Source organism: Rhinatrema bivittatum, chromosome 2 (genome assembly GCF_901001135.1).
Source record: "Rhinatrema bivittatum chromosome 2, aRhiBiv1.1, whole genome shotgun sequence".
Lineage (NCBI taxonomy): Eukaryota > Metazoa > Chordata > Amphibia > Gymnophiona > Rhinatrematidae > Rhinatrema > Rhinatrema bivittatum.
Genome location: NC_042616.1, coordinates 194,884,106 through 194,911,265, shown reverse-complemented (window position 1 = coordinate 194,911,265; position 27,160 = coordinate 194,884,106). Strand labels below are relative to the sequence as shown.

Sequence of the window (27,160 nt, the reverse complement as noted above, 5' to 3'; positions counted from 1 at the left end):
GAGTGTGTGTGTGGGAGAGTATATATGTATGAGCGTCTGCATGTGTGTGGGTATGTTGGCAAGCATGAATGTGCCGATGAATGTGTGTGTTGGCGAGCACCTGTGTATGTGAACCAGATTCTGTGCTATATGAGAGAAAGAGTCAATGTGCACCCTCTACCCCTGACTAATTTATGACAATCTCAGGGTGATTGGAATCAAAAGTTCCCAAGTATGAAGAGCGGGAATTGTTTAAACCTTATTAATTTTAATTGTTTTTTTGATGTCTGCTGTTTTCTGAAATATTTTATTTATGTTTGGGAACTTTTAAAAATGTGTGTATTTTTTTAATGGATATTCTATGCATTAGCTATTTTGAAATATATATATTTTTTATTAATGTTTTTACTATAACGTTTTATAATTCTTGATTTTATTTTTGATTGACGAGGAAGGGTAATTTTGTTTTTTCCATTTTTGCACTGCATAGAGTCTGGCTTCTTGTAGTTTCCAGCCCAGTTTTTGTCTGCACATTTCTATTTAGACTTTATGGTCCCTTATTGTGTATTTGACGAGGGTCTGTTTGTGTTCTGCACATGCAACCAAAGTGAGGTATTCTGCTAGTATGTAGTTTCTGTGTAAGGATCTATAAGCAGGCTAGCTTGTTCTTTTTTCCAAATAGGTGTATTGATATTTTAGGGCCTGGTGTAATATTTACAGTATTGCCTTTTTTTTTTTTTTTATAGGTTGTGTGTTGCTGTTTGAGTGCTGGCTGTTAGTGCTGTTTTGGTATGGGAAGTTTTCTATATTGTAATTAAAGGCTTTCTGTGGAACAAACCTACACATTTTACAATATATTTAATAGCATATGGGTTCCAAGTGTCTTTTTTGCAGGGTTTTCTGGTTGGCACCACAGCAGTGCAAGTAAATATAATATACATTTTGTAAGATATTTTTACTTCAGAAGACTGTACTTTGAATGTCCTTTTACACACAAAGTCTATTATTAATGCATAATATTAAATTGTTTCTGGGGAAGGTGGGACCCATGTGGGGGGTGCAAGGTTGTTAGGTTTGCCTAGGGCACTAATACCCTTGTATTGGCCTTGGCTGCACTGGCTCCATGGGAGAGCCAGATTCTATGTGGAGCTGTGCTGTTTTGGATCATTGGCTCTCTCTAAGCTGAGCCGCAGCAGTGATGCGTGCACTCAACCATGGCTTAATTTGCAATTTTCGTTTTTAAGCTCCAGAGGAAGCTGATAGCATGTATCTCTTCTGCTCCCCCACTTTCCAGCAGTAGGTAGCCAGAGAAGGTAGGTAGGCATTCCCATTGATTGTGTAACACACAATCAATGGGAATGCGCTGGAGTGGGAGGCAAGCATGGCTGGAGAAGTGGAGGCTAGCTACAGCTGCAGAAAGGGAGGGAGTGAGCCATGAGGAAGTGCCGTTAGTGAGGCTTTTGTGTGAGGTGGCTGGGCTGAACCTTTTGCTGTCTGGTCTGGAGGCTGACCTTTTTCTATCATGTCTACAAAAATGTTTAATTCCTTTAGTACTAATATACAGTATAAAATGAGTGCATTAGTATGTGCATGCCTCTTTGAAACTTTTTTACTACTGTTAACTTGTTTGGTGAGATAGGTTTTATCTTATGAAGCAATGTGTTTCATAAAAAAACCCAATATAATTTAACTATTTTTCTTAACTGAGTCATGGTAATTTTAAGTGATAGCTTTTAGTAAATAAAAACTGCTTTAGGATCCACATGTTAATTTACTATTGAAAATAAAAGCTGCCTGGTGTCACATTGTTGTAACGTTCTGGAAGGTGGATGTGGGGTTGGTGGCTGGGAATTGCTGTTTTGCACATTGTTTAGATGACAGGAATTTGCTAAAGAACCTTTAGCTTGAGATTGTGAAAGTTGCAATAATTTATGGTTACTGTCCTAATAGTTTATAAATAAATAGAGATTAGAAGAGCATGCAATAATTTAGAACACATACAACTGTGGGAGAGCAGATCATGAGCAAGGGAAGTGATATCTACCCTATAAGAAATTCTGGCTCAAGACATGCATCCATTATTTCTACTGTCAACGTGATGTGTAGATTATAGTATCAATCATGCAGTCTACTGATCTTAATCAACAAAATGGAAATGAATTAGGATATTTAACAGATTTGGCTAATTAATTAAAAGCAGTTGATCTGAGAATCCATAACTTTTCATTCATTCTGTGAAATCTTTTGTATTTAATTTGTGGTCACCTAGCATAATAGTATATATATAGTATATACTGTATGCTTGTGTATGTATGTATAGTGATTATAGAAAAGTTCACCTTTTGTTGTCATATAGCCTGGAAGAAAAATGCAATAAAGTAGTGTTGTTTACTACATTGATCCCCACATTCTACCCCACAACTGTCATGTGAAAAATTATATTCCAAAATTCCGTACAAATAAAAACTTGGAATAGTTTGGTTAGATGTGGTTAAGGCAGTGTAGCTGTTTAAAAAATGTTTGAACAAGTTCTTGGAGGAGAAGTCCATAAACTATTCAAATTGATTTAGGGAATAGCCACTACTTATTACCATCATTACATACTATGCTGGTATGTATTCAATGTTTGAGTACTTGCCAGGTACTTATAACCTGGATTGGCCATTGTGGAAACAGGATTCTGGGCTCGATGGACCCTCAGTCTAACCCAGGATGGCAACTTCTTATGTTCTTAAGTGTCCATCCTCTTATACTTCTGTATCAACCCTAAGGGGCAGATTTTAAATACTTGCGCGAGCGCGTACTTTTGTTCGCGCAGCAGGCACGAACAAAAGTACACTGGATTTTATAAGATACACGCGTAGCCGCGCGTATCTTATAAAATCCGGGGTCGGCGCGCGCAAGGGGGTGCACATTTGTGCAACCTGCGCGCGCCGAGCCCAGCGCACGCTGCCTGTTCCCTCCCTTCCCCTACCTAACCCACTCCCCCGGCCCTATCTAAACCCCCCCTTACCTTTGCGCGCGTCGGCCGGCTGCCCCGCTCCATGGTCCGGTCCCGGGGGCTGTTCCGGAGGCCGCGGCCACGCCCCCGGGCCGAAACCACGCCCACGCCACCGCCCCTAAACACCGCGTCATCCCACCACACCCCCTGCCACGCCCCCGACACGCCCCCGACAGGAAGCCCCGGGACTTACGCGCGTCCCGGGGCTCTGCGCGCGCTGGCGGCCTATGCAAAATAGGCGCGCCGGCGCGCAGGGGTTTTAAAATCCGCCCCTAAATACTTAAAGATCTGGTGTAACCATTCATCTTCCTAAGCACACAGCAAGTGAATTGGTCCCAACTGTGTTGAATTGTACGGATTCACTTGATAGGATAAATTCAGCAGTTCATGTTGGTTCTTTAAAGCAAAGACCCAATGATTAGCACCAAGGAACTGTCAACAGAACTCAGGGACTAAGATGTGAAAGACACAAATCTGGGGATTGGTATAAGAATTGCAAAGAATTGTTTGTATTTTGTAGATGTAGGTTTATTGTAATCCATTTAGGACAATAGATAGGCATGATTTATTTTATTTAAAAATAATTATGTCCTTGAATTTCTAGCTGAGCATAGTCAATATAATTAAGACATGGAAAGGATGTGGTGACACTAAGACCTTGCTTAGATCAGGCTGTCCCTCCAAATTTGGATGACTGAGCAAGAATGGGAATGATAAGGGAGGCAACCAAGAGGTCAATGGCAACTTTGAAAGAGCTACAAACCTGCATAGTCGAGTGGGCAAGCTGTGCATGGGACAATATTCCCAAGCACTCTGCAAATCTGGCCTACGATATGGTGGCAAGAAGGAAGTCATTACTCAAGAAGTTAACCTTGAATCCCATTTGAACTATGCAAAGGAACACAGGAAATACTGTAGCCATGTGGCAAAAGGTTTGTGATCTGACAAAACTAAAATTGAATTGTTTGGACTGAATGTAAAGCATTATGTTTAGCTCAAACATAGCTCCTCATATCACCTAGAGGAAACCAGCTCTACCATGAAGCACAGTGGTGGGAGCATCATGTTATAGGAATATTTTTCATCAACAGGGACTGTGGCACTTGTCAGGATAGAAGGAACAATGAATGGAGAAACTGAGACTCTTAACTTTTTCAGTATGACAGTGACCCAAACTATATGAAATTGCACTGGTGTGTTAAAATTATATCCCTGTGTATTCTTCTCCAGGCCCAGTCCTGTCCCTTTGTTTCATGGGGAAAAGTATGCTGTACTTTTCTTCCACTTGGGGTTTGGGAAGGTAAAAGTGTGGGGGGAGGCAATTTTCAAAATGTCTAAATACATAAATAAATAAATTATGTGTAAACCCACTGATGGGTTACCTAAAATGATGGTTAGGATTTCCCTATTGGATAAGGGTCCTTCTTTCCAAATTTGTTTACTGGGCTCTTTAAAATGGCCATGCAGATGGTGAAGAGCACCAGTATAATGGCGGAATAAGTACCCATTTAATCACTCTGGACAGGGAGGACTTCTTTCATCTCCCCTCCATGAACTCTGATCCCATGCTTCATCCTAATGCTGGCTCAGTAAAGATGAATGACATCATGTCTCAAAAATCCAGTCAATTAACTTAATTTTTCTGGATGAATCAGCCAACAGTTGCTGCATTTACATGGATGTGAAGCAGATTACATAGTCAACAACTGAATAAGATCAGACTCATGGGCTTCCAAAATCAGAACTATGCAATGAAATCACAAACTTCTGGGAACGTAATTAACGTTTCATTATCTCCATCTCCTATATTCATATAACTACATTTACTATGGACTACTTTTATTATGGACTAACATCAGGATTGGTATGGACTTCTCAGCTCCTCTTAGAAATACCTCAAAATCCAACTCTGGTTAAGAAATGGTTCTCTCTTTGTTAGTATACCCATATCAAAATTCACATCTAAAAGGGACCAAATGCAACTTCAGCTTACAAAATGTATTCACTCATTTGCTGGTCATAGACCTTCACTCCAAATTCCACACACCACCTTTCTCCCTGTGCAGGTTCCTTGGACCATTACACTCAAGGTACACTCTGGGACATTCCTCATTGCAGTCTCATCCGAATTCCTTTATTCCTGGCCCACTTCCTCAGAGGGAGGAATGACCTTCTCTTTTCACCTCTTGATTAGTTCCTCAGGAGGCGGAAGAAATCCACTGCACAGCTATGGACCTCTCCCCTTGAGGGGAAGAAGCTCTAGAGAGGCCCCACCCATTTGGGAAGGTTCCTGGGCTCCAACATCCCATGGGCTGGTTATTCTAGCCAACCACATACCGGAGGTCCCTATTGTCTGCCCTTCATCGATTTAAGGGCAGGAACCAAAGGACAAAAATTTACCAACATTTCCCACTTTTTATAGCTCACGCTATAGCTTGGTCACCCAATCAGAAAACCTCAAATCTGTAAAGGACCATGCATACCATTTCCCCAACATCACATTAAAAGACCATTCTCACTAATATCAAATGCCATTCAGTGGTCTTTTAGTAGTACTACAAGAGATCTATGGAACATTTTTCAAACATGGTTAACATAACACAAGTGGGTTTCCCCACCTAGAGCCTCTTGTACATCTCCGAAAGAGTATACTATATTTGGGTATCTCCCTACACAAGGATAAACACCTGACTATCCATGGAAATATCTTTTAAAAATTGTCTCTTAATTTTATACAGTTTGCTGCAAATCCTATTAATGTAAAAATAGTATGCAATTGAAATTCAGTTTAAAGTGGCAGACTTTGATGCTATGTCTTCTTCATTTTAGGTAATCGATTTTGAAGGCTTCAAGTTATTTATGAAGACTTTTCTGGAGGCTGAGCTACCTGATGACTTTTGCCAGCATCTCTTTATGACATTCAGTAGCAAAATTCCTCATCCCAGTCCTCTAATGCAAGCCAAGTTACTTTCTGGAGGTAGGTCATGTAGAAAAAACACCACTGAAGTGAATTATAGTATTTTACTTTTGTTTTTAAAAAAGATAGTAAAGTAGGGGAGGCCAATACTGTTCCTCAAGTGCCACAAACAGGCCTTGTTTTCAGAATATCCATAATGAATATGCAGGAGATAGATTTGTATACAATGGAGGCAGTGTATGCAAATGTTTCTCATGGATATCCTGAAAACGAGGCCTGTTTGTGGCTCTCGAGGACGAGAGTTGGCCATCCCTGTACTTAAATGGTAAAATTATTTACTGTTACTATCTGTTTCCTTTCTGGTATATAAAGCATCAAGTATTAGAAGGGACAGTCATGCATTTTTTTATGTTATTGTACCTCAACATACTGTTCACTCACTGTGAGAGGCTGTGATTTTAAAAGCATTCGCTTCAGGAAAAAAAAAATTATTTTCTTTAATAGGGTGGTTGTAATCCATTTGCTGCAGTAGTATTGCGACAGTTGAATTGGGCTGCTATTGTCATTAACAGAATGTATAGCCATGTATGGAATTGTGTTGATGCTGCTAGTGATGTTTGAACTTTCCAATGTCAAACTCAGATAAAGGTTAGGGCTGTTCAGCTTGGGGAAGAGATGGCTGAGGGGGGATATGAGAGAAATCTTTAAGATCATGAGAGGTCTTGAATGAGTAGATGAGAATTGGTTATTTATACTTTTGGATAATAGAAGGACTAGAGGGCATTCCATTAAGTTAGCAAGTAGCACATTTAAGACTAATCTGAGAAAATTATTTTTCACTCAGTGCACAATTAAACTCTGGAATTGGTTGTTAGAAGATGTGGTTAGTGCAGTTAGTGTAGCTGGGTTCAGAAAAGGTTTGGATAAGTTCTTGGAGGAGAAGTCTATTAAAGGCTATTAATCAATTTTACTTAGGGAATAGCCATTGCTATTAACTGCAACAGTAGCATGGGATCTTCTTAGTGTTTGGGTAATTGCCAGGTTCTTGTGGCCTGGTTTGGCCTCTGTTAGGAACAGGATGCTGGGCTTGATGGACCCTTGCTCTGACCCAGCATGGCAATTTCTAATGTTCTTACCAAACAGAAATTGGGCTTAAATCCACCTATCTCTCTAAAATTTGTTAGGAAAATTCATAACATTCCACCCCCCTGTAGATCTCAGGAAGTTTGAATATGCATCTTTGGAAATCTGAAACAGACCTATGCATGGGTTTTGCTTGGATGCAGAGTTGACTTTGCAGCAGTAAGTCTCTCTCTTTAAAAGAGATTAATCTAACTATTCTGAGAAACCCATTGCTTTTCTTTTGAATTGTTTTGAATCTTTATTAAAGAATTTCACACATCTCCGATCAATACAGAAATTTCATGCTTTCTGTAAAATTTACTGGCAAGTTCCCCCTACTTCTGTACCACAGTAAATATGAAAATAGTCTTCTTTTTAAACAAATGCTTGTTTTCTAAATCGCAGCTTGATTTGATAAGTGATTGTATTGATTATTTACAGTGGTGATCTTTATAAAATACACAGTCCTGTGTTAGATGTTGTAAGATAGTGTGTTTTCATATTTAACCACAGTGTTACATGATGAAAAACACTGCATTCAGGACCTTTACTGCACTCAGGTTTTCTAATCCTAATGAAAAGCTTTAAAAGAAATTTGCTACGCAGTTAAACAAATCTGCATACATTTTGACAATTTGGCCAAATCAATTTGCTGAACTTTTTGATTTTAGTAAAAACTTCACAATTGTGGAAAAATCTGCTTTAAAACTGAGAGACACAAAGTGGCTTTATAGAAATCTAGACTGAATTTCCTTGGTATCAATTTGATGCATATGTTTTGGATTATACTCTGATCTGCTGAATCAGATAGGTGAGAAGAAAATTTCATATCTTCCTCAGATCCTCTTGAGAGATTTCTGGCATGCTAACCAAACTGAAATCCACTTCAAATTGTGTATCCTTACTAGTGAAGATGTTTATTACAGATATATCCTTGGTCTGAGGTCTCACTTAGGGCGTTCAGGGAGTGCCAACACACTTCTGCCTGCCCGTTAGAGTTCAGGAATCCCTCTACCAAATTCCACCCCAGTTGTTGTGCCTGTTGCACGTCTTTGGGTACATTTGGTGCATATTTGGACATCCTCAGCTTGGTACTCACCCCATATGTGAGGACTACCATCCTTCTTGACCTCGTTCCATGGTGGTGGATAGGACTTCTTTGGACGGAAGAATGACTTTTTAGTATCCTTCCTGAATGGCTGTTTGGAGGAATACTCAGAAGGCATCAGAGAGAGTTGGTGAAGGGTCTCATGATGCTCCTTGAGTTCTGCCACCGTCCGCTGAATCTGTTCGCCAAACAGATTGTCTTCTATGCAGGGCAGATTAGACAATCTGTCTTGTACTTCAGGGCACAAGTCCAAAGACTTAAGCCAGGCCCATCTTCTTGCAGAAATAGCAGCTGCAGATACCCTGGAAGCAGTCTCCAAGATTTGTTTTTAACATTTTCTGTCATTATTATATAAGACCAGTTTTAAACTGAAGGGCATATGATAGTATATCTTTCTGTATTTTGTTTGTGACTTCTTTCTATTACCACTCTGGCTCACATTTAGCTACATTTTTTGCATGCTTTTGTTTTCTTTTTATTTGGAAAACATTTACTAAAGTAATTTTTTTTTTAAATCACACGCAGTAAATGGCAATCAGAAAGGTACTGAATACTAACATATTTTAGGACTATATGCCTATTTTGTTAATCATATGGATACACAAATGGAGGAATCAAATAGACTTCACCATATCATTGCTGCAAATCCATGATAATAAAATCATGGAAATACAGATACAATGCAACTGCATATAGGCAATTCCATTTTTCTTAGATTTAAATACTACTGTTCCTTGGTGACACATATTTAATGCTTATATTCAGTTCTTGTACTCAGTTTTTTTTACCTTAAATGTTTAAGCTAAATAAAGTCTCATTATATTTTCAGTACTGCCAGAACAGTTATGCCTAGTTATCTTCATGAAAAACTTGTCTCCAAGACAAATTATTAAATACTGCTCAGCACAGAAGTCCCCAGAAATATCAACTAAGAGACCCCAATTGGATCTCTATCCAAGGGACTAGGACGGGCTGGGTGTCCAGGAAGGAGATGGAGTAAGATAATATTTTTGCTGTGAAGTGAGGACCCTGCAAATGAGCTTTGTACAAGTAAAATCACAATGGAAGCTCCAGTCAGATGCCTGAACTTTAACACTGAAGCCTGGTCTTGTTGATTTGTCTTAGCATCTTACCACATGGGATGCAACTACACTCTAACTATACTCTGAACATACTGGAAGGAAGACACCATGGTCTAAGCCTCAGGCTAGAGCTTTTCCCCATAAAAATAATCCCCCCAGGATTAAGAGTTAAGCATGGGAGTAAATTGCTAGCTGGAGCAGTCCCGAAGAAAATAAATGTCTGTATACCTTTGGGATTAAAACCTTGTTAAGGGCTACATAAATATGAATTTGATATTTATGTATTTTATATTATGGCAACATACAAGTCAAGTATTTTTTTTTTTTTGTGCCTTGATCTGACTGGGATATATTTAGGATGATCCCTGCCTAGCCTGCTTTCCCTTTTATTTTCAAAGCTTCAGTATTTTTAATTAAAGTATTTACCTTTGATGTGCTGTAACTGGCATGTAAAATCAGTTCATTTAGATTTTTTTTGTCAGAAGCTTGCATTGCATAACCTCTAAATGAATAGCAAGGAAGGGTATATGTTTATTGAATCTAGTGAAAATGTGTCGAAAACAGTATTTGTTCCAGTAGAAAGTTCATATGTATAGAGTAAATCTGTCTGGGAGACCTCAAGTTCATCGCTAACTGCAGGTTCTCAGACACTAGTCTGAAAAGACTTTTGAATGTTGCCTAGGTGATGTCCTCAACCTTCAAGGCTCTTTCCGTTTTGAACACTTCCATAGTCTTGTGTGAGACTGTATGATTGTCTCATTTAGATTCAGTGAGTACTTTAAGACTTGCAGCAATTTGTCAGACAACTTGAATTTTTGAAGGCTTTAATACTTATATTTTGGAGTGTCTTCTCCCTCCGTTTCTGGAATATGACTGGCTTGGAGTTTTTGGGAGGAGGCTGGAGAAATGAACAAAAACATGTAACGGAGTATAACATGGAAGGAATTGAAAATCATACTTCTGCAAGTGTTTTCTATTGATTTATGAGGTGGCACTGTTGAAAATGACCATTCCTTTTAGGTTATTTTCAATAGGGTAAATGCCAGGCCCCTGATAAGACTTTATCTTAAAGCTGATGTTTAATGGTCCAGTTTGAGGAAAGTTGTCATGTGACTGGATGGACTGGCAGATGGACTGAATCACTGCATTAGTGCTGTTCTGCCATGTATTGAAAAACATTAGAAATGAATAAAAATCCAAAGGCATCAGTATAAGAGATTAGCCTGACTGATGCAGGATTTATAGCAGTTTGGCACCAGGGGGAACTTGAGAGAACAAGTGAGAATGCAGAGAGGAAGTAAGTTTACAGGAATTCTGGGGAAAGGAGTCTTTGAGGGTCCTTGCCAAACAGGAAGTGATCACATTAGGAATAAAAGTCCGCTGGGTCATCTAGTCCAAGGCTAATTCGTGCAAAGAAAATCATTTCAGCTTTATTGACACCTGGAAACATTTTGTGTGCTTTTGGCAGTCAATAAAAACCCCAAACTGTTAGCCTAGAACAGTGGTCCCCAACCCTGTCCTGGGGGCCCACCAGCCAGTCGCGTTTTCAGGATATCCACAATGAATATGCTTGAGAGAGAATTTGCATGCACTGCCTCCATAACATGCAAATTTTCTCTCACGCATATTCATTGTGGATATCCTGAAAACGCGACTGGCTGGTGGGCCCCCAGGACAGGGTTGGGGGCCACTGGCCTAGAACATGGAAAGAGGGAGGTAGACAAGAGAGGGGAAGGAAGGAGAGCAGGGGTCAGCAGGCACTGGGTGGCAGAACATGAGAACACTGCACAGAACTAAGAGCTAAAGGAAATTCTGTACAGGTAGGATGATTGTTTATCTGGAAATACAAGGGCTGCAAGGGCTGTGATGTAAGGAGCCAAAATAGCCTGGAATTAGAAGGTTTGGGAGCTACATAAAATGGTTGAAGTAAGAGGAAGTCTGCAACCAGTAGCCTGCGTTTCTGACAGAAATATATAGCAGAATGTTTGCTGATAACTGTAGATAAAGTGGAGAATAATATAATTGGGTCCTATCTCATCTCTCCACGTTGAGAGCGAGAAGTCTGCTACTCCTGTATGAAGCTAATCCCCACCCCTCTGAGCATGGTGCAGAGGGAGTAGCAGGGCAAAAAACAGAAAACATTTTACAAGTTGATACTGCTGGTGGATCATAACAAATATCCAGGATGGAGTAGCATGACTTAGGTTAGATCTGTCTGGCTCAAAGTATGAACTGTAACCATTAACTTCAGAAAGGGGGGGAGGGCTGTTGTTAATAAAGCTAGTAAGTGTACCTAGCTACCTTAAAACTTAACTGGCTATTTTCTAAATTTATCCTAAGTATCTCACCCCAAAAACAGGGAAAAAGCCTTTCAGGACAGCAGGCTTGATTTCCCATTCCCCCCCCCCCCCCCATCTCCATAAAATGAAATAGAGAATAGTGCCTGACATCCCCTCCCCCCCCAAAAAAAAACAAAAAACTCCAAAAGGATTACCTTAAATTGCAGCCCCTATCAGCCCGTTGAGCCTCCCTGCACCCCCTGCAGAATTCACAAAAAACATATGGGTTCCAGGCCCCTTCCTAACTCCTACTCTAAGCCACCTGCCCCACCAACACCACCCATAGTTGCAGGGAGCATATCTGTATCACTCCCATAGGCATAAAAAGTTACATGGACAATCCCCTTTCAATATGGACATCAATGTATTTGCTTCTGTTCTTTAATGTGAGTGTTAATTCAATGACCAAATTATAATAGATACATGATGTGCACTAACCTTAGTACAAGGGTCCCCATACTTTTCGGAATGAGGGCCATATTGGACCTTTGAAACGACTGAGAGAGCTGAGGAGTTTGCTGAGCTGGGGGTGGGGGGTGGGAAGGAGGGGCTGAGCCTTGGAGTTTGCTATTGCACAAAATTATTTTGACTTAACTTTGTGGTTTCAATGATGCAGAAGGTGTTAATCTTCACAAGTTACAATAGAAAAACATCACAAATAATGAACATTTACACTTAGACAGTACATGGGCACATTGACGTGTGCCAGGGATGTGGCAATTTTATAACAGATATAACAAAAGCTATGATCCCAAACAATCCATGCAATTAATCGTGTAAGTACACAGTATAATGATTGCAGACAGACCTCATATCAAGGCATACATATTCATTGCTATTTAGCAAAAGGTATACCGGAATTATAATCATAGGTCTTAGATATATTTTTTTTAAGGCTTTTCTTGTTACTCAGATACTATTTGCCCTTGACGAAGGCCACTGACGCCGAAACGCGGTCCGTGTCAGGCTCTCCGCTTTCAAGACCTCACGACCATGTCTCTGGCGATTCTCCATATTGATGAATCCTCCAAACCAACTTCACGGGGTCTGCAACTCTTTTCTCAGCGATTCCTGGAGTACTAATTATCTCTGCCACGAGGCGATCTTCCTCTATCGATCTTCCTCTATCGATTCTTCCCGGCGATCGATAGAGGAAGATCGCCTCGTGGCAGAGACAATTAGTACTCCAGGAATCGCTGAGAAAAGAGTTGCAGACCCCATAAAGTTGGTTTGGAGGATTCATCAAGGCCCCTGAGGAAAGGCTTGCACGTCTGAAACATGCAACGTTCATGTCGGGATCATCATTAAGAAGACGGACACACCAACAACTATCAGGGAAGTCTGTTTTTATACTCTTTATTAACATCTCTTTGAGTCCCATATAGTTAACAATGCAGAATACGCATATATAATACCGCCACGGAAGAGTCCTTAGGTTTTCTTTGGGACAACACAATTTTCAAAAAAAATCACGAAAAAAGAACTTAAGGAGGAGGAGGAAGGTTAATGATTATAAACTACTGAACAGTGGTGCTGGGCACCTACACTATGTATGAAACCTTTCTCTAACTCCATTTATCATTCAAGTAAATAATTTTAATACACTTTGACAAAAATCACACCACTTATAGTGTAGGGATATACTTTATTGAAACCATTCAAAAAAAACAATACTAATTATTTAGAAGTAAATTTTTATTGACAGCAATAGAGCACTGCTCTAGATTGTTTTGGTTTAGTTTCATCAGTTCGCTGCATCGATTGGTGTATTTTTGATAGATTTTGGTTTGTCACAGAAAACTGAGTCATGTAGCACATGAACTGCTAGGAACAGCAGAGTAGCAACAGCTGTTGTTTCCAAGGCAGAAACAAAGCAATAAAGAGAAGATTGCCAGAGGCTGTGGAATTTTAGGGGAAGGGAGGAGAGAACTATTAATCTGTGGGGGGAAGAAGGAGAAGGTGGTCAGTGACTGGGGAGAGGAGGAGGCTGGCAGCTGAGAAAGTGGATAGAATGAAAACAGCATGGGGGTTGGAAAGAAGATGTTAGCAGTGAGAGAAGAAGATGAGGCAGCAGCAGTAGTAACGTTATCAGAGGATACTCATAGAGAAAGATGGTGTTATGGGAGGCAGTAGCAGTGGGTCGGAAATGGGTTCAATGTAAGCAGTGGCAGCTGGTGGAGAAGTAGGAGAGGACGGTAAGTGTACTGCGATCAGGCTGTGATTTTGCCACTTCTTAAAAAAAAAAAAGTCTCAACTCCCTCCTCCATTTTGCATTCAGACTGATGTGCTGGTCATCTCCTCTTCCTTGACTTTCTTTTATTTCAAGTTGTTATGGATCCACTCGAGTGTGGCTTTTGCTGCTACGTTCCACAGAAATTCCTTTCAAACAAGTCTCTAGTGACCTCTTTGTGGCTGTGGTCAAGGCCAAGGGGCCTGTACTCTATCCTCATCCTCCTTGACCAATCTGCTGCTTTTGACACCATTGACATGTTTACTCCTTAATACACTGTTCTCGATTGGATTACAGGACTCTGCTCTATCCTGGTTTTCATCTTACCTCTCCCAATGTACTTTTATTATCTCCTTTGGTCATTTACACTACAGCTATTCCACTTTTGGTCAATGTGTCTCAAGGCTCTGTCCAGAGCCCTCTTCTCTTTTCACTTCTTCCTCTGACACTGTGATCTCCTACAGCTTTTAGTACCACTTTTATACTGATGAATCCCAGATCTACTTCTAAACACCAGAAATTTCACCGCAAATCCAGTCCAAAGTTTCATCCTACATGTCTGACATCGCCTTCTGGATATCCTGATGGCACTTTAAACTTGTATGGCCAAGAGGGAATTTCTTGTCTTTCTCCTGAAACATGCTTCCCCTCTTCCCTCTCATCCTCCCTGTTCTCTGGCCAGTAACCTTGGGTCATTTTCATGCCTCTCTCTCCTCCATGCACTTCCAAAAACACTGCTAAAGTATTTCCTCCTACCTCTATAACATTGTTACATTTGCCCTTTCCTTTATAAGCATGCTACCAAAATGCTCATCCACTCTTATCACCTTCCCCTTAGACTACTGTAGCTTGCTCTTTGCTGGCCAACCACTGTACCATCTTTCTCCATTGTAATCTATTCAAAATTCAGCTGTAATGACTTATCTGTTTTCAACATTGCTATGACCCTGTAACTCCTTTTCTCAGTTTGCTACACCGTCATCCTATCTGCTTCCACATAAAATTGAAGCTACCCTTACCCTCCTATAAATGCATTCACTCTGCAGCTCCTCATTACTTATCTTCTCTCTCCTTACACCCTTCCTCGTGAACTCTGTTCATTGAGCCAAGTCAATCTTATTTTTGTCCTTTTCCTTCACTGCCAGCTTCTGATTCAAGGGCTTTGCACCTTGTGTCTTGTGTCTAGAATAGACTTTCTAAGTTGTGTTATGTTCCTTCTCTGGCCATGTTCAAATTGATTTTAAAAACACACTTTATGAAACTGCTTTTAAATCCTAAGTAGCACCTTACATTGATAAATATTAGTTAACAGCCCCGTGGAGTAATAGAAAAATCAGGAGGGAAGGGAGATTACAGGAAAAGAAGGTGGATAAAGAAATTGAGGAGAGGTAACAATGAGGAAGGGAAAGGAGATGACTCAGAGGGGGAGAGAGGAAAAGGAGGAAGGGAAGGAAAAAGAAATAGAGCCCCAAGATAAGTGGAAGGCAAGAGGAACCATTGAGAAATGAGGCTGAAGTGAGAGATGAAAAGAAGTGAAAAACAAAATGGAAAATAGAAAACAAAAGAAGTAACTGAAGTGGAGAAAGGAAGGAACTTTAAAAAGAACATAAATTATTCAGACACACTCAACAGAATAATATTTGATTAAAATTTTAGAATTTTGATTATAAATTAACTGCATATCAAACATAAGCATAATGTAAATTTATGCACATGTGTTAGAATTGCTGCTGGTCTTCCAAACTCCTGCTACAGAATCTATCCTTGAGCTGCTGCAGAAATCCAGGCACCTTAGATATACAGCTAATTTATGGCCTCCTCCTCCCTAACTTCATCTTGCTTTCTGGAAAGGGCATGAATTTAGCAGTGATGAACAGCTACTATTTTAATGCGCAAGTACTCTGCCAATGTCATTTGTGCAATATCAAAATTTACTGGAACCAGACTGTAGGACCTGGGTTGTTTTTTTCCACTGACAGGAGCTGAATAACTTCTGTTCATTCTTACAAATGTCACAGCAGAATACTTTTGACTTAAAATGCTGATGGATTATTCCTATATACAGACTGTTAGAACTTCTAATGTTTGTTTCACCATGACTTAAAAAAAAAAAAAGCATTTAGGGACTGATTCACCAAAGGTTTTCTTCCATTATGTGACTATGGGGGAAAAGTTTAATGAATCAGGCCTATAGTTTTAAAAAAATGTATGTATTTATATTTTTGAATAAAAACTTACATTGAAAAAAGCAATGCTACATTACTGAAATTTTAATTAAAGAATTTCTGAGGTGTTAAAGAACCACTTTTTTTTTTTTTTTTTTAAGAGGCAGGGATTAGCTGGGCTGAAATTTGAAAAGGAGTTGATTGCAGTAAGCCAGGTCTAGAAAACAGAAAGCACCCTAATGGGAAGCAGCTTTGGTGGGTATGAAGGAAAGTGGAGGAGGATGTGGGCTATAGACCTAAACCTGTGAGTGCACATCTGTGGATCAAAGAACAAATATAAGGGGAAACAAGACCATGAACAGTGTTGAATGTAGAAATGGGAGGTTCATATTCAGCTGCTCTGCTAGTTAGCCAGATAAGCATATCTGGCTGTCTTAATATACCTTGATATCCTAAAGTTAGCCAGATAGTTTATCTGGCTAACTTCAAGACAGGTATATGGGATAACCTGAGTTAGTCAGATAAGTTATCTGGCTAATTCAGCTCCTTCCTAGTCACCCATTCCCCTCCCCTGAGTTATCTGACTAAATACTAGGGATGTGAATCGTTTTTTGACAATTTAAAACAATCGTCAGATATATTTTAAATCGTTAGAGCCGCGATACAATAACAATTCCCCCGATTTATCGTCAAAAAATCGTAAATCGGGGGAGGGCGGGAAAACCGGCACCCTAAAACCCACCCCGACCCTTTAAAATAAATCCCCCACCCTCCCGAAGCCCCCCAAAATATTTTAAATTACCTGGGGTCCAGTGGGGGAGTCCCGGCGCAATCTCCCGCTCTCGGGCCATGGCTGCGTTAAAAGAAATGGCGCCGGTGGCCCTTTGCCCTTAACATATGACAGGGCAAAGGTAGCGCCGGCGCCATTTTGGTTCCTGTCACCCGACGTCACGAGTGCAGGAGATCGCTCCCGGACCCCCGCTGGACCCCCAGGGACTTTTGGCCAGCTTGGGGGGGCCTCCTGACCCCCACAAGACTTGCCAAAAGTCCAGCGGGGGTCCGGGAGTGACCTCCTGCACACGGGCTGTATTGCCAATATTCAAAATGGTGCCAGTGCTACTTTTGCCCTCACTATGTCGACATAGTGAGGGCAAAAGTAGCGCTGGCCGTATTGCCAAGATTCAAAATGGCGCCGGCGCTACTTTTGCCCTCACTATGTCGACATAGTGAGGGCAAAAGTAGCGCTGGCGCCATTTTGAATATTGGCAATATGGCCCGCATGCAGAAGGTCACTCCCGGACCCCCGCTGGACTTTTGGCAAGTCTTGTGGGGGTCAGGAGGGCCCCCCAAGCTGGCCAAAAGTCCCTGGGGGTCCAGCGGGGGTCGGGGAGCGATCTCCTGCACTGGTGACGTCGGGTGACAGGAACCAAAATGGCGCCGGCGCTACCTTTGCCCTGTCATATGGTAAGGGCAAAGGGCCACCGGCGCCATTTCTTTTAACGTAACCATGGCCCGAGAGCGGGAGATCGCGCCGGGACCCCCCCCCCCCCACTGGACCCCAGGTAATTTAAAACATTTTGGGGGGCTTCGGGAGGGTGGGGGATTTATTTTAAAGGGTCGGGGTGGGTTTTAGGGTGCCGGTTTTCCCGCCCTCCCCCGATTTACGATTTTTTACGATTTAAAAAAACCAAAAACCATGACGATCAGACTTCCCTCCCCCCCCCCAGCCAAAATCGATCGTTAAGACGATCGATCACCCGATTCACATCCCTACTAAATACATAGCCGGATAAGTGACTTATCTGGCTAGGTGTTGACTGCTAATTGTAGCCAGATATTCAGTGGTACCACTTAGCTGAATAGGTCCGCCTTATTCTGCTAAGTCAGTTTTGAATATTGAGCTCTGTGAGTTTGATTAAAATGTGGTTTAATTTGTTGCGGTCCTAGTCGTGGCAGCCACGACTGGCCCTTACCTCCTTGGTCCCGGTCCGTCTCCGAGGGTCTGCGGCCTGTTTCGCGGCATCCCCGTGAGGGGGGGATGCCGCCGAGAAGCCCTGCTTGGACGCCTTCTCCCTAGGCGCGCGCAGTTCGTGCTTATGAAGGCCGTTTCCCGCTTATGAAGGCCGTATCCCGCCACTGGAAGCTCCGCCCCATCGATGATGTCAGACGCCGCGGCCTATGTAAGGCCGCCGCAGAGCCCAGGACTTTGCCTTGCAACGGGGTTCCTTGCGGTTCTCAGTTGCTCCGTGCCCCGGAGTGCACTATTACGTTAGCGACTCCATTCCTGCCTGAGACTTGTGTTCTCTCCGTGTTCAAGTTTTGCTTTTGTCTGGCTTGCTTGCAGTAACCTGTTCTGCTTCAGCTCCAGCTCCTGTCTGGTTCCAGTAGCCAGTCCTGCTTCAGCTCCTGCCTGGTTCCAGTAGCCAGTCCTGCTTCAGCTCCTGTCTGGTTCCAGTAGCCAGTCCTGCTTCAGCCTCTGTCTGGTTCCAGTAGCCAGTCCTGCTTCATTTCCTGTCTGGTTCCAGTAGCCAGTTCTGCTTCAGTTCCTGCTTGCTTCAGTCCTAGCCTGCTTCAGTTCCTGCCTGTCACCAGAGCCCTGCCTGCCTGCTTCAGCTCTAGCTTCACCTAAGTCCCAGCGGCCGGGCTCCTACGAGCCCCTCCCGGGGGAGTACTGGCTTCCAGGGTGAATCACCTAAGTCCAAGCGGCTGGACTCCTACGGGCTCCTCCCAGGGGAGTACCGGCTTCTAGGGTGAACCTCACCTTCTGCTCCTGCCTGTTATCCACTCTCCAGAGACTATAGTACACCTCTCTCCAGTCTCTCACAGGTCGGCCAAAGGGTCCACTAAACACTTCACTCACAACATAATTTACAATCAATAATTATTTGGAAGGAAAAGAGTGAGCACAATGAGGCAGATGTAAGAGAAGGTTAGTAACAGAGTCTAGGATGTCAGCCAAAATACAGCACAGAGTAATTTGGAATAGGCAAGACTGTGGCAATATTTGGCATGCCATGCATGAAAGGGGGGTTTCTGTTTATTGAGACAGTCTTTGGAAACTGCGTGTTTTTGGTAAAGGAGGAATTCTGATGGTGGAATGATATGGAGCTGTCTAAATAGACATCTAAAGTCTTAGCTGAAATAAGTGGTTCAAGAGGGGTAACATGTATAGATCCTCAAGGAAAATGGAGGATCTGGGGTTCCAAAGCAGGCATCTTTTTTCTGTGACAGCAACTAGATAAACTGACAACTGGGAGATTGTGATAACAGAGTAATGGGGAAAAAGAGAAAGTTAAAAAAAAATAAAAATTAAAGGTTAATGTTTTAAATTTTTTGCAGTCGCAGATTCAATATGACTATCCTGTTCTGTGTATTACTTACAACTTTCTGCTATATTACATGATGCTTTTTCAAAAGTTAGCCGTAAAGTGAGTGCCTGATTCACAGGGCTGTCTGATTTCTAATCATGAACTGATTCACAAACTTGATTATGAGAAGAGCCAGTTTGATCCATGTTGAGTTAGAGGGAAGTGACTTGGATATAACTGCAGTATCACTAGATATGAGGCAGATATATTGTGGTCATAATTCAAGCCATAATAGAGCCCTAACTTTTATACAGCTGCACTGAACCACCTCCATCTTGTCCATCATTAGTATAGTGGCATTTTAATAATGGCTCTTGCAATAGGGTCGATCATATATATGCTCTTACACAAACAATATCGAAAAATAGTATGTTACAATATAATAGGCAATAAGATAGTTATTGTTGGACCATCATATTAAGCACTCCGTGTTATAGACCTTCATTGCTTATTAAATAATCACAGGTCTTGTTCCTTTTTTTTTTTAATATATATAATTTTTTTGCAAGTAAAAATCAGCAAACATCTTTTAAAGCTGCTTTTTATGTTGCAATCCCAACAGCCCCAACACACGCTGTGTTTCGAAGTTTAATTCTGCATCAGGGGATTATCGTGTTGACACCTGTGATTATTTAAAAAGCAATGAAGATCTGTGATGGTCCAACAATAATGGGCTAATTTTTAAATACTAGTGCATGCCAATAATAGGAGATACCCGCGTTGCCAGACAATGCACATTTTCCAAGCAGCCCGGCAAGACGCGTATCTCCCGATATGCGTGGAAAATCCATATTTAAAAAAAGGGGTGGGCCCAGGGGTGTGGGCGGGTCAGGACAGCGCTGTCCTGGTGAAGCCAACGCCGGCAGCCAGTCTGCGCGCAGAACTTGTTCTGCTCGGGAGAGCTGGTGAGTTCAAAAATTTAAAAAAATTGTGTTAGTTGGGGGGGGGGGAGGGGTAGGGCTCGGCGCGGAGAGGGGAAAAGGGAGGAAGGTTAGCTAGAGGGTTAAGGAAGTTCCCTCCCAGTCTGCTCTTTTATTGGTAGGGACTGGGGAGGGCCCGATGGTGTCGCCATGGGCTTCTAACTAAAATCCCCCTCCCCCTCCTTCCTCATGCGAGTTGGCACCCACTCTCACATGCATGCGCTGATATAAAATCAGGTGTGCATGTGTGTGCATGTGCGTGATTGTGTAGCATGCTCGTGGTGACACGCGCATGTTATAAAATCGGCATGTCCATGTGCATACGCCGGGAACCATGCACACATGGACGCCTGCGCTCCCCTTTTAAAATTTACCCTTTACTGTCTTATTGCCTATTATATTGTAACATATTTTTGATATTTTAATAATGGCAACACATTTAATTTTGCTATATTGGTTTCCAGTGTACTTGTACATTTAATTTGACTTACCAGAAAAATATCTTAAAGTAAACAAGTTACATTTTTCTCTTTCAGGCATAAAAATGAATAAGGCTACTAGTACTTTACCACGATCACCATTTTTGGCTACTGCACACCCTCCAGAAGTTATTTTGTTGAAAGATATTGTTTGCTACCTATCACTGCTTGAAAGAGGAAGGCCAGAGGACAAGCTTGAGTGTATGTACTGGTAATGTAAATTTTGTTTTGGTTATGTGTAGGATAGAAGTTACTAAAGTTTCTTTAGATTAGATGATAAATATAAAATGCTAGCTCAAAATTGTATATTCTGTTGATGATTTTAATCTATACACTGAAAATAATATTGAGGTATTATAGAATTGGGAGACATTCTCCAGCTATAGCACATAAGCTATAAAATAAATACCTGGCTACTTTATAAAAGCACATTTTGTTTTGTAAAAGGTAGTGTTTGAAAAATAGAGGCAAAGTGCTCTATTGTATCATATTCTTTTGTGCCTTTTGAGTATTGATACCCTGCTGTATATAGTCTGCTTCAGAGATGTCAGGATTGTAATTTTTGCTATCATAGTTTTGCTTTTAGCACCCTACTCATGCCCCTTTTTTGTGGTAAACTGTATGTTATGACCCCAGGTATAGAAAATATTCATTTCACTAATATAGGTAAAATTATATTTTTTAAACATTGTGAGGTGGATTTTCAAAGGGTTACATGTGTAACCCTTTAAAACCCCTCCTGCGTGCGCCGAGCCTATTTTGTATAGTATGTCCCGGGTCTTTGAAAAAGGGGTGGGGGCGTGGGTGGGGTGCTGATCTGGGGGGGGGTTGAGGCCTCCGGTGCGCCGGCCGTGCCGGGGGAATCGTGCGCCGGTACCTGGCCAGTACACGCAGGTTACGCCTGCCAGAGGCAGGCGTAAATAGGACAACAAAGATGGGGGGGGGGGGATTTAGGTAGGGCTGGGGGGCGGGTTAGATAAGGGAAGGGAGGGGAAGGTGGGGGGGAGCAGAGGGAACGGGGAAAGCCATCGGGGCTCCCCTAGGGCTCGGTGCGTGCAAGGTGCACATGTTATAAAATTGGGCATAGATACTAAAATCTGACCCAATGGAAAGAAACATTCTTTAGTTATGGTATTCTTGACCTTATGATGTATTGTAATGTTGTACCAAAATACTACTTTGTGGATAGTTATGTATTTATTTATTTTTTGTATTTAAAAAAAAAATTCTTTCTTTATCTTCAATAATTTTTACTTTGTCAAGGAATGAAAAAGTAAAACGTTTGTAAATTTGTATATTTCTTGATTTTTTTTTGTTTGTTTTTTAAAGTAGAAATGGACAAGTCAACTACAATTCTAGATCATAATCTAAAACCCTATTAATCTGAGTATTTTCGGACAGCTTACGATTGATCAAGATCTGAAATCACAAAAATATGATCTGAGAAAATTACAGAGAAAATTAGTGCCTAATCTGACATGAAACTAAAATTTTATTATGTTGGATCAAGTGTTTTTAATTCTAGTCTGCAGGTGAGGAAAAACTACACTTATATAATTACTCCAGGGATGGGTAGAGACTCTGCTCTCATTCTAGAATTACATTAAAAGTGCCCATCTCCTGCTTTTAGTATCTGGCTGCAGTAAATATAGAAAAAGGTGAACAAACTTTACAGACCTTGGCTCTGTATTTTTTTTTTAACAGAGAGGTTTTCTTTTCCATCTCTTTCTACCCTCATTCTAATTCTCTGTCTCTCTCTCCCTCCCCCCCACTCCCACCTATGTGGGTCAGAGGGGTGGGGGATTATGTGTAATTCATCATCTTGGAATACACAATTGTGGATGCTCCCACTCTTGCCAAAGCAACAAAAGAAACAGACATGAAATTAAATAAATGGTACATCTTATTTTTTTTAAGAGCCCAGGCTATTTGCTTATATCTGGGGACATTTTCAAAAGCTTGAGATTTACACACAAATTCCAGCTAAATAAACTGGACAAAGAGGCACACCACCACAAAAATAAAACCAAAACAGGGAAAGTGGTGGAAATCAGGATTACATAAAATAAGATGTTAGAAAACCTGTAAATTATCACAAAACGAATAACCATTTAATGATAAATGCAATAAATAATCAAAGAGCATAGAACCATAACAATGATTATAAAAACTAATAAAATAAAAGAACCAGTTGAAAGGTAAAACTGAAGACCTGACATGGGCATGTTTCAAAGAAAAATGCCTGCTTCACTGAAAACTTTAAATACTAGTACAATGAGCTGTGCTTTACTCTAAATAATGCTGGCTCTTGATCGATCTGACAATTCAAACTCTGCTGAGAGTTATTCCAAGGAATGTACTAAAGTGTGATGAACTTTTTTTTCTTTTTTTTTTTAATTTATGAATTTTAAATGTTTATTTACAAGAATATCTCTTGAAATATGTAATAATAGATAATCCAGTTACTTTTAACCATATAATGTAACAGTTTACAGGTAATTAAATACATCAATTTCTGTTTTTTAAACTAAGAAAAAATAAGTGAAACCTCTTATAAGCTGAGCAATTAAACACATTCATAACCTGTTCTAAAGAAAATAGTGCAAGACACCCGTTATCTACTTCATAACCGGTATTATATCAACAAGAGGACTCTTAAGTTGTTCTGGGTCTGTAAACAGGAAATTTTTCCCTGGAGGTTTAATAGCACATCTACAAGGACATTTAAGTAGAAAAGACCAACCTCTATCTAGTATTTCTTTCCTCAGTAATAGAAATTTCTTTCTATGGAGCTGAGTGTTCCTTACCAGGTCAGGGAATATCCAAATTCTCTGGCCATAGAACAATTTCTGTCTGTTACGGAAAAAAAATGTCATTACATTATCGTTATCCATAATAAATGCAAACTGAATCAAAAACGACCCTCTCTTCCTTACTTCAAGCTCCTCATGGGATCTTTGTAAAAAATCAGAAATATTTATGCAATTTTCATCAGGAATCTTTTGTTCTAAAGTATCAGCCCCCTTAACTCTTAAAACTGGCTGAGTTTGTTCTTGTTCTTCTTTTTGTTTTCCAACATTTATTTATTTATTATTTTTACTATACCGACTTTCATGACATGGATCACATCAAACCGGTTTACATTTAACAAAGTGTGCAAGATAAGAGATAACTCAAAGAACTGTAACAAGAGGATTGTAAGGAGCGTGACAGTTACAATAAAACAGGGAAATAAATAACTGGGAGTTGGAGGTGAGAAGAGGGGGATTTAACTTACAGCAACTTATTTACAAGGTTACAAGATTGAGTCCGATTAAATGTGATTTGTATAGTAAATGATAACGATAACAATGTGAAGGTGATGGCAGCGAATGACAAAGTTTGCTATTTAAAACCATTTTTAATAGTGTGATTGAGATGTCTGGTGTAGGTCTCAGTCAGGGATTGGAAAGGCTTTTTTAAAAAGGCAAGTTTTCAGCCTTTTTCTAAATGTTGGAAGGCAGGGTTCTTGTCTCAGGTCCGCTGGGATGGAGTTCCATAATGGTGGACCTGCGGTTGAGAATGCTCTGGCACTGAGAGACTTATGATGAATGGTTTTTGCGTGAGGCACCTGAAGAGATTCTTTGTAGGATTCCCTGATGGGTCTGATGGATGTGTGTTTTTTGAAGGGAATTTGTAAGTTGATCCGGGCTTGTTGGTGAATGACTTTGTAGATGGTGGTGATGGATTTGTATATGATTCTGTAATGGATCGGTAACCAGTGAAGGTCCTTGAGGATTGGGGTGATGTGGTCCATTCTCCTAGAGTTCGTCAGGATTCTGGCAGCTGTATTCTGCATCATTTGTAGAGGTTTGTTGTGGGAGGCTGGGAGACCTAGTAGTAGCGAGTTACAATAATCTAGTTTGGAGAAGATTATTGCTTGAAGAATTGTTCTGAAGTCCTGTGAGTGGAATAAAGGTTTTATTCTTTTTAGGATATGTAATTTGTGAAAGCAATCTTTGGTGGTTTGGTTGATGAATGATTTTAAGTTGAGACGGTTATCCATGATGGCTGCTAGGTCTCTTACGTGAGAGGTTTGAAGGAGAGATGGTGGCTTTGAAAGGGTATTGTTGTTTTCCGGGGAAATAAGTAGAAATTCCATTTTTGAGGCATTAAGAATTAGGTTTAGATTGGTGAGGAGGTGGTTGATTTCTGTTAGGCAGCTATTCCAGAATTCTAATGTTTTAGAGATGGATTCTTTTACCGGGATCACGATCTGGACGTCGTCTGCAAAAAGGAAGTGTTTCAGGTTTAGTTTCGTTAGTAGTAGGCAGAGAGGGAGCAGGTAAACATTGAAGAGCGTGGGTGAAAGGGAGGAGCCCTGTGGCACCTCTTGAGAGGAAGGAAAGTAATGCGATTCTTTGTTATGAATTTTGACCTTGTATCCTCTGTTGTCCAAGAAGGTTTTGAACCAGGTCAGTGCTGTGCCTTTCACTCCTATGTTTGCCAGTTGTTTTATGAGGAGGTGGTGGTTGACTATATCGAAGGCAGCCGAAAGGTCGAGGAGGATTAATAGGTAAGCATGACCTTTATCTATGCCAGAGAGTAGGAAGTCCGTGAGGGAGAGAAGAAGTGTTTCGGTGCTTGATTCTTTGCGAAATCCATAAAAAGCTCTTACTATAACAGGAAAACATTGTTCTGGAATATTAAGAACTTGTAAAGTATAATTTTTAAATAATTCCAAAGGATTCAATTGTTTTATAATGGGAAATTATTAACTCTTAAAGGTAATGTTCGTATTGAATTTTCCAAATTTTCGATTTTTTTCTGAAACTCTCCCTCTATACTAATTTGATGGTTCTGTATTTTTTCAATTTGTAAAATACCTTTATCTAACCCATCAATTTCTTTTAGATGATCTTCTATTTTTTCAGTATTTTTTTAAAGAGTTATTAGTTTCCATTACACCACCAGTTAAATTTGTAATTGCTACATCTGATTTAGCAATATAATTCCACAAAGTTTCCAATGTAATATGTACTGGTTTCAACATCAGTGTATTAGCAGCTTTTAATACACTTCAATATCCTATTTTCTTTTCTTAAGGAGATTTTCTGGCTTAGGAGTACTTTCTTGTTTAGGATTTGGGGACAAACTTCCTAAATCTCCCAATACAGATAATCCATTGGGGGTTTTGAACCTCCACATCTAAAACTTTTGATCCTTGATCTTCTTTTTCTTTAATTTCTTTAATATATTCTCCTGCTAAGTCCAGAATACTTAGGTCTTCTTGTTGTTTACCTGGCCTTTCTAAGGGGATAACCCCTTCTTTTCCAGGCGGTGAAGGTGTTACCGGTGCCCCTGGACTCAATGATGTCTCTTTGATCAAAGAAGATGGGTGCCGCTCCAAACCCACTCCTAATGCAGTCTGCTCTACTGGGAATTCTTGGTGGCATGTCTAAACATTCCATTACCGTCCTCTGCCCTGGTACAATATTTGCAACATCAAAGAAGGCCTCAACCTTGCCTTCCTTTTGGTGTGCGGCATTAGTCACTTAGGGGTAGATTTTCAAAGGTTTGCGTGTGTAAGATACGCGTGCAACCCCCGAAAACCTACCCTTGCCTCCCCCTGTGTGCGCCGAGCCTAAGCCCCGGGACGCGTGTATGTCCTGGGGCTTGCAAAAAGGGGTGGTCCGCGGGGCATGGTCTAAGCCTCCAAACACAGTGGCCATTTGCCTCTGTGCCCGGGATCATGGGCCAGCCGTCGGCCGACACACATAACTTATTCAACAAAGGTAAGGGGAGGTTCTAGGTAGGGCTGGAGGGCTGGTTAGGTATTGGAAGGGAGGGGAAGGTGCCTCTGTGGGAACGGAGGCAGGCTGCGCAGCTTGGCATGCGCAAGTTGCACAATTGTGCACCCCCTTGCACGCGCTGACCCTGGATTTTATAACATGCACGCGATTGCGCGCACATGTTATAAAATTGGGCATAGATATGTTCACGCCGGGTTCTACGAACAAATCTGTGCCTGTGCACAGGTTTTAAAATCTTCCCCATAGGAAATAGCAAAAAGGTAAACATCCACTGCGTGGGAAGGGCTTGGAAGGCTCCTTTGCACAAATATTCAAAGAGGTTCCACTAATGGAGGTTTCAAGAGAGGAGGAAAAAATAAATTGTACCTGGGATTGAAGTCACAGGAACTCGCCGAATCTTTAAAATGAAGCAGAGATCCGAGTTGAGACAGGAAAAAGTTCCAAATGAATCCATGTGAAGCCAGGCAAAGCCCGGCAAGATCGCGCACCCCTTAAGTGCACACGGCTTTGGTGGCACACCGGCATCAGCTGCGTGCCACAAGCAGACCGGTCTTATAGTCTGCTTCCGGATCTCGCCCTCAGCATCACCACCATTCTGCACTGCTGATTGCTGTCAGGGCAAAGGAAACTTTACCCCCGGATTTCTTCAGCAGCGTAA

At 41.1% G+C, this 27,160-nt stretch overlaps 1 protein-coding gene across 1 annotated transcript in view; it reads left to right on the top strand.

The window, feature by feature from the left end:
- LOC115084307 (diacylglycerol kinase beta-like) overlaps window positions 1–27,160 on the top strand; it is a 450,875-nt gene that overhangs the window by 52,862 nt on the left and 370,853 nt on the right. The window contains exons 4-5 of the mRNA XM_029589001.1: window positions 5,810–5,957; window positions 20,768–20,911. Of these exons, the coding sequence (XP_029444861.1) occupies window positions 5,810–5,957; window positions 20,768–20,911 (292 nt within the window). The remainder of the gene's footprint in view (window positions 1–5,809; window positions 5,958–20,767; window positions 20,912–27,160) is intronic.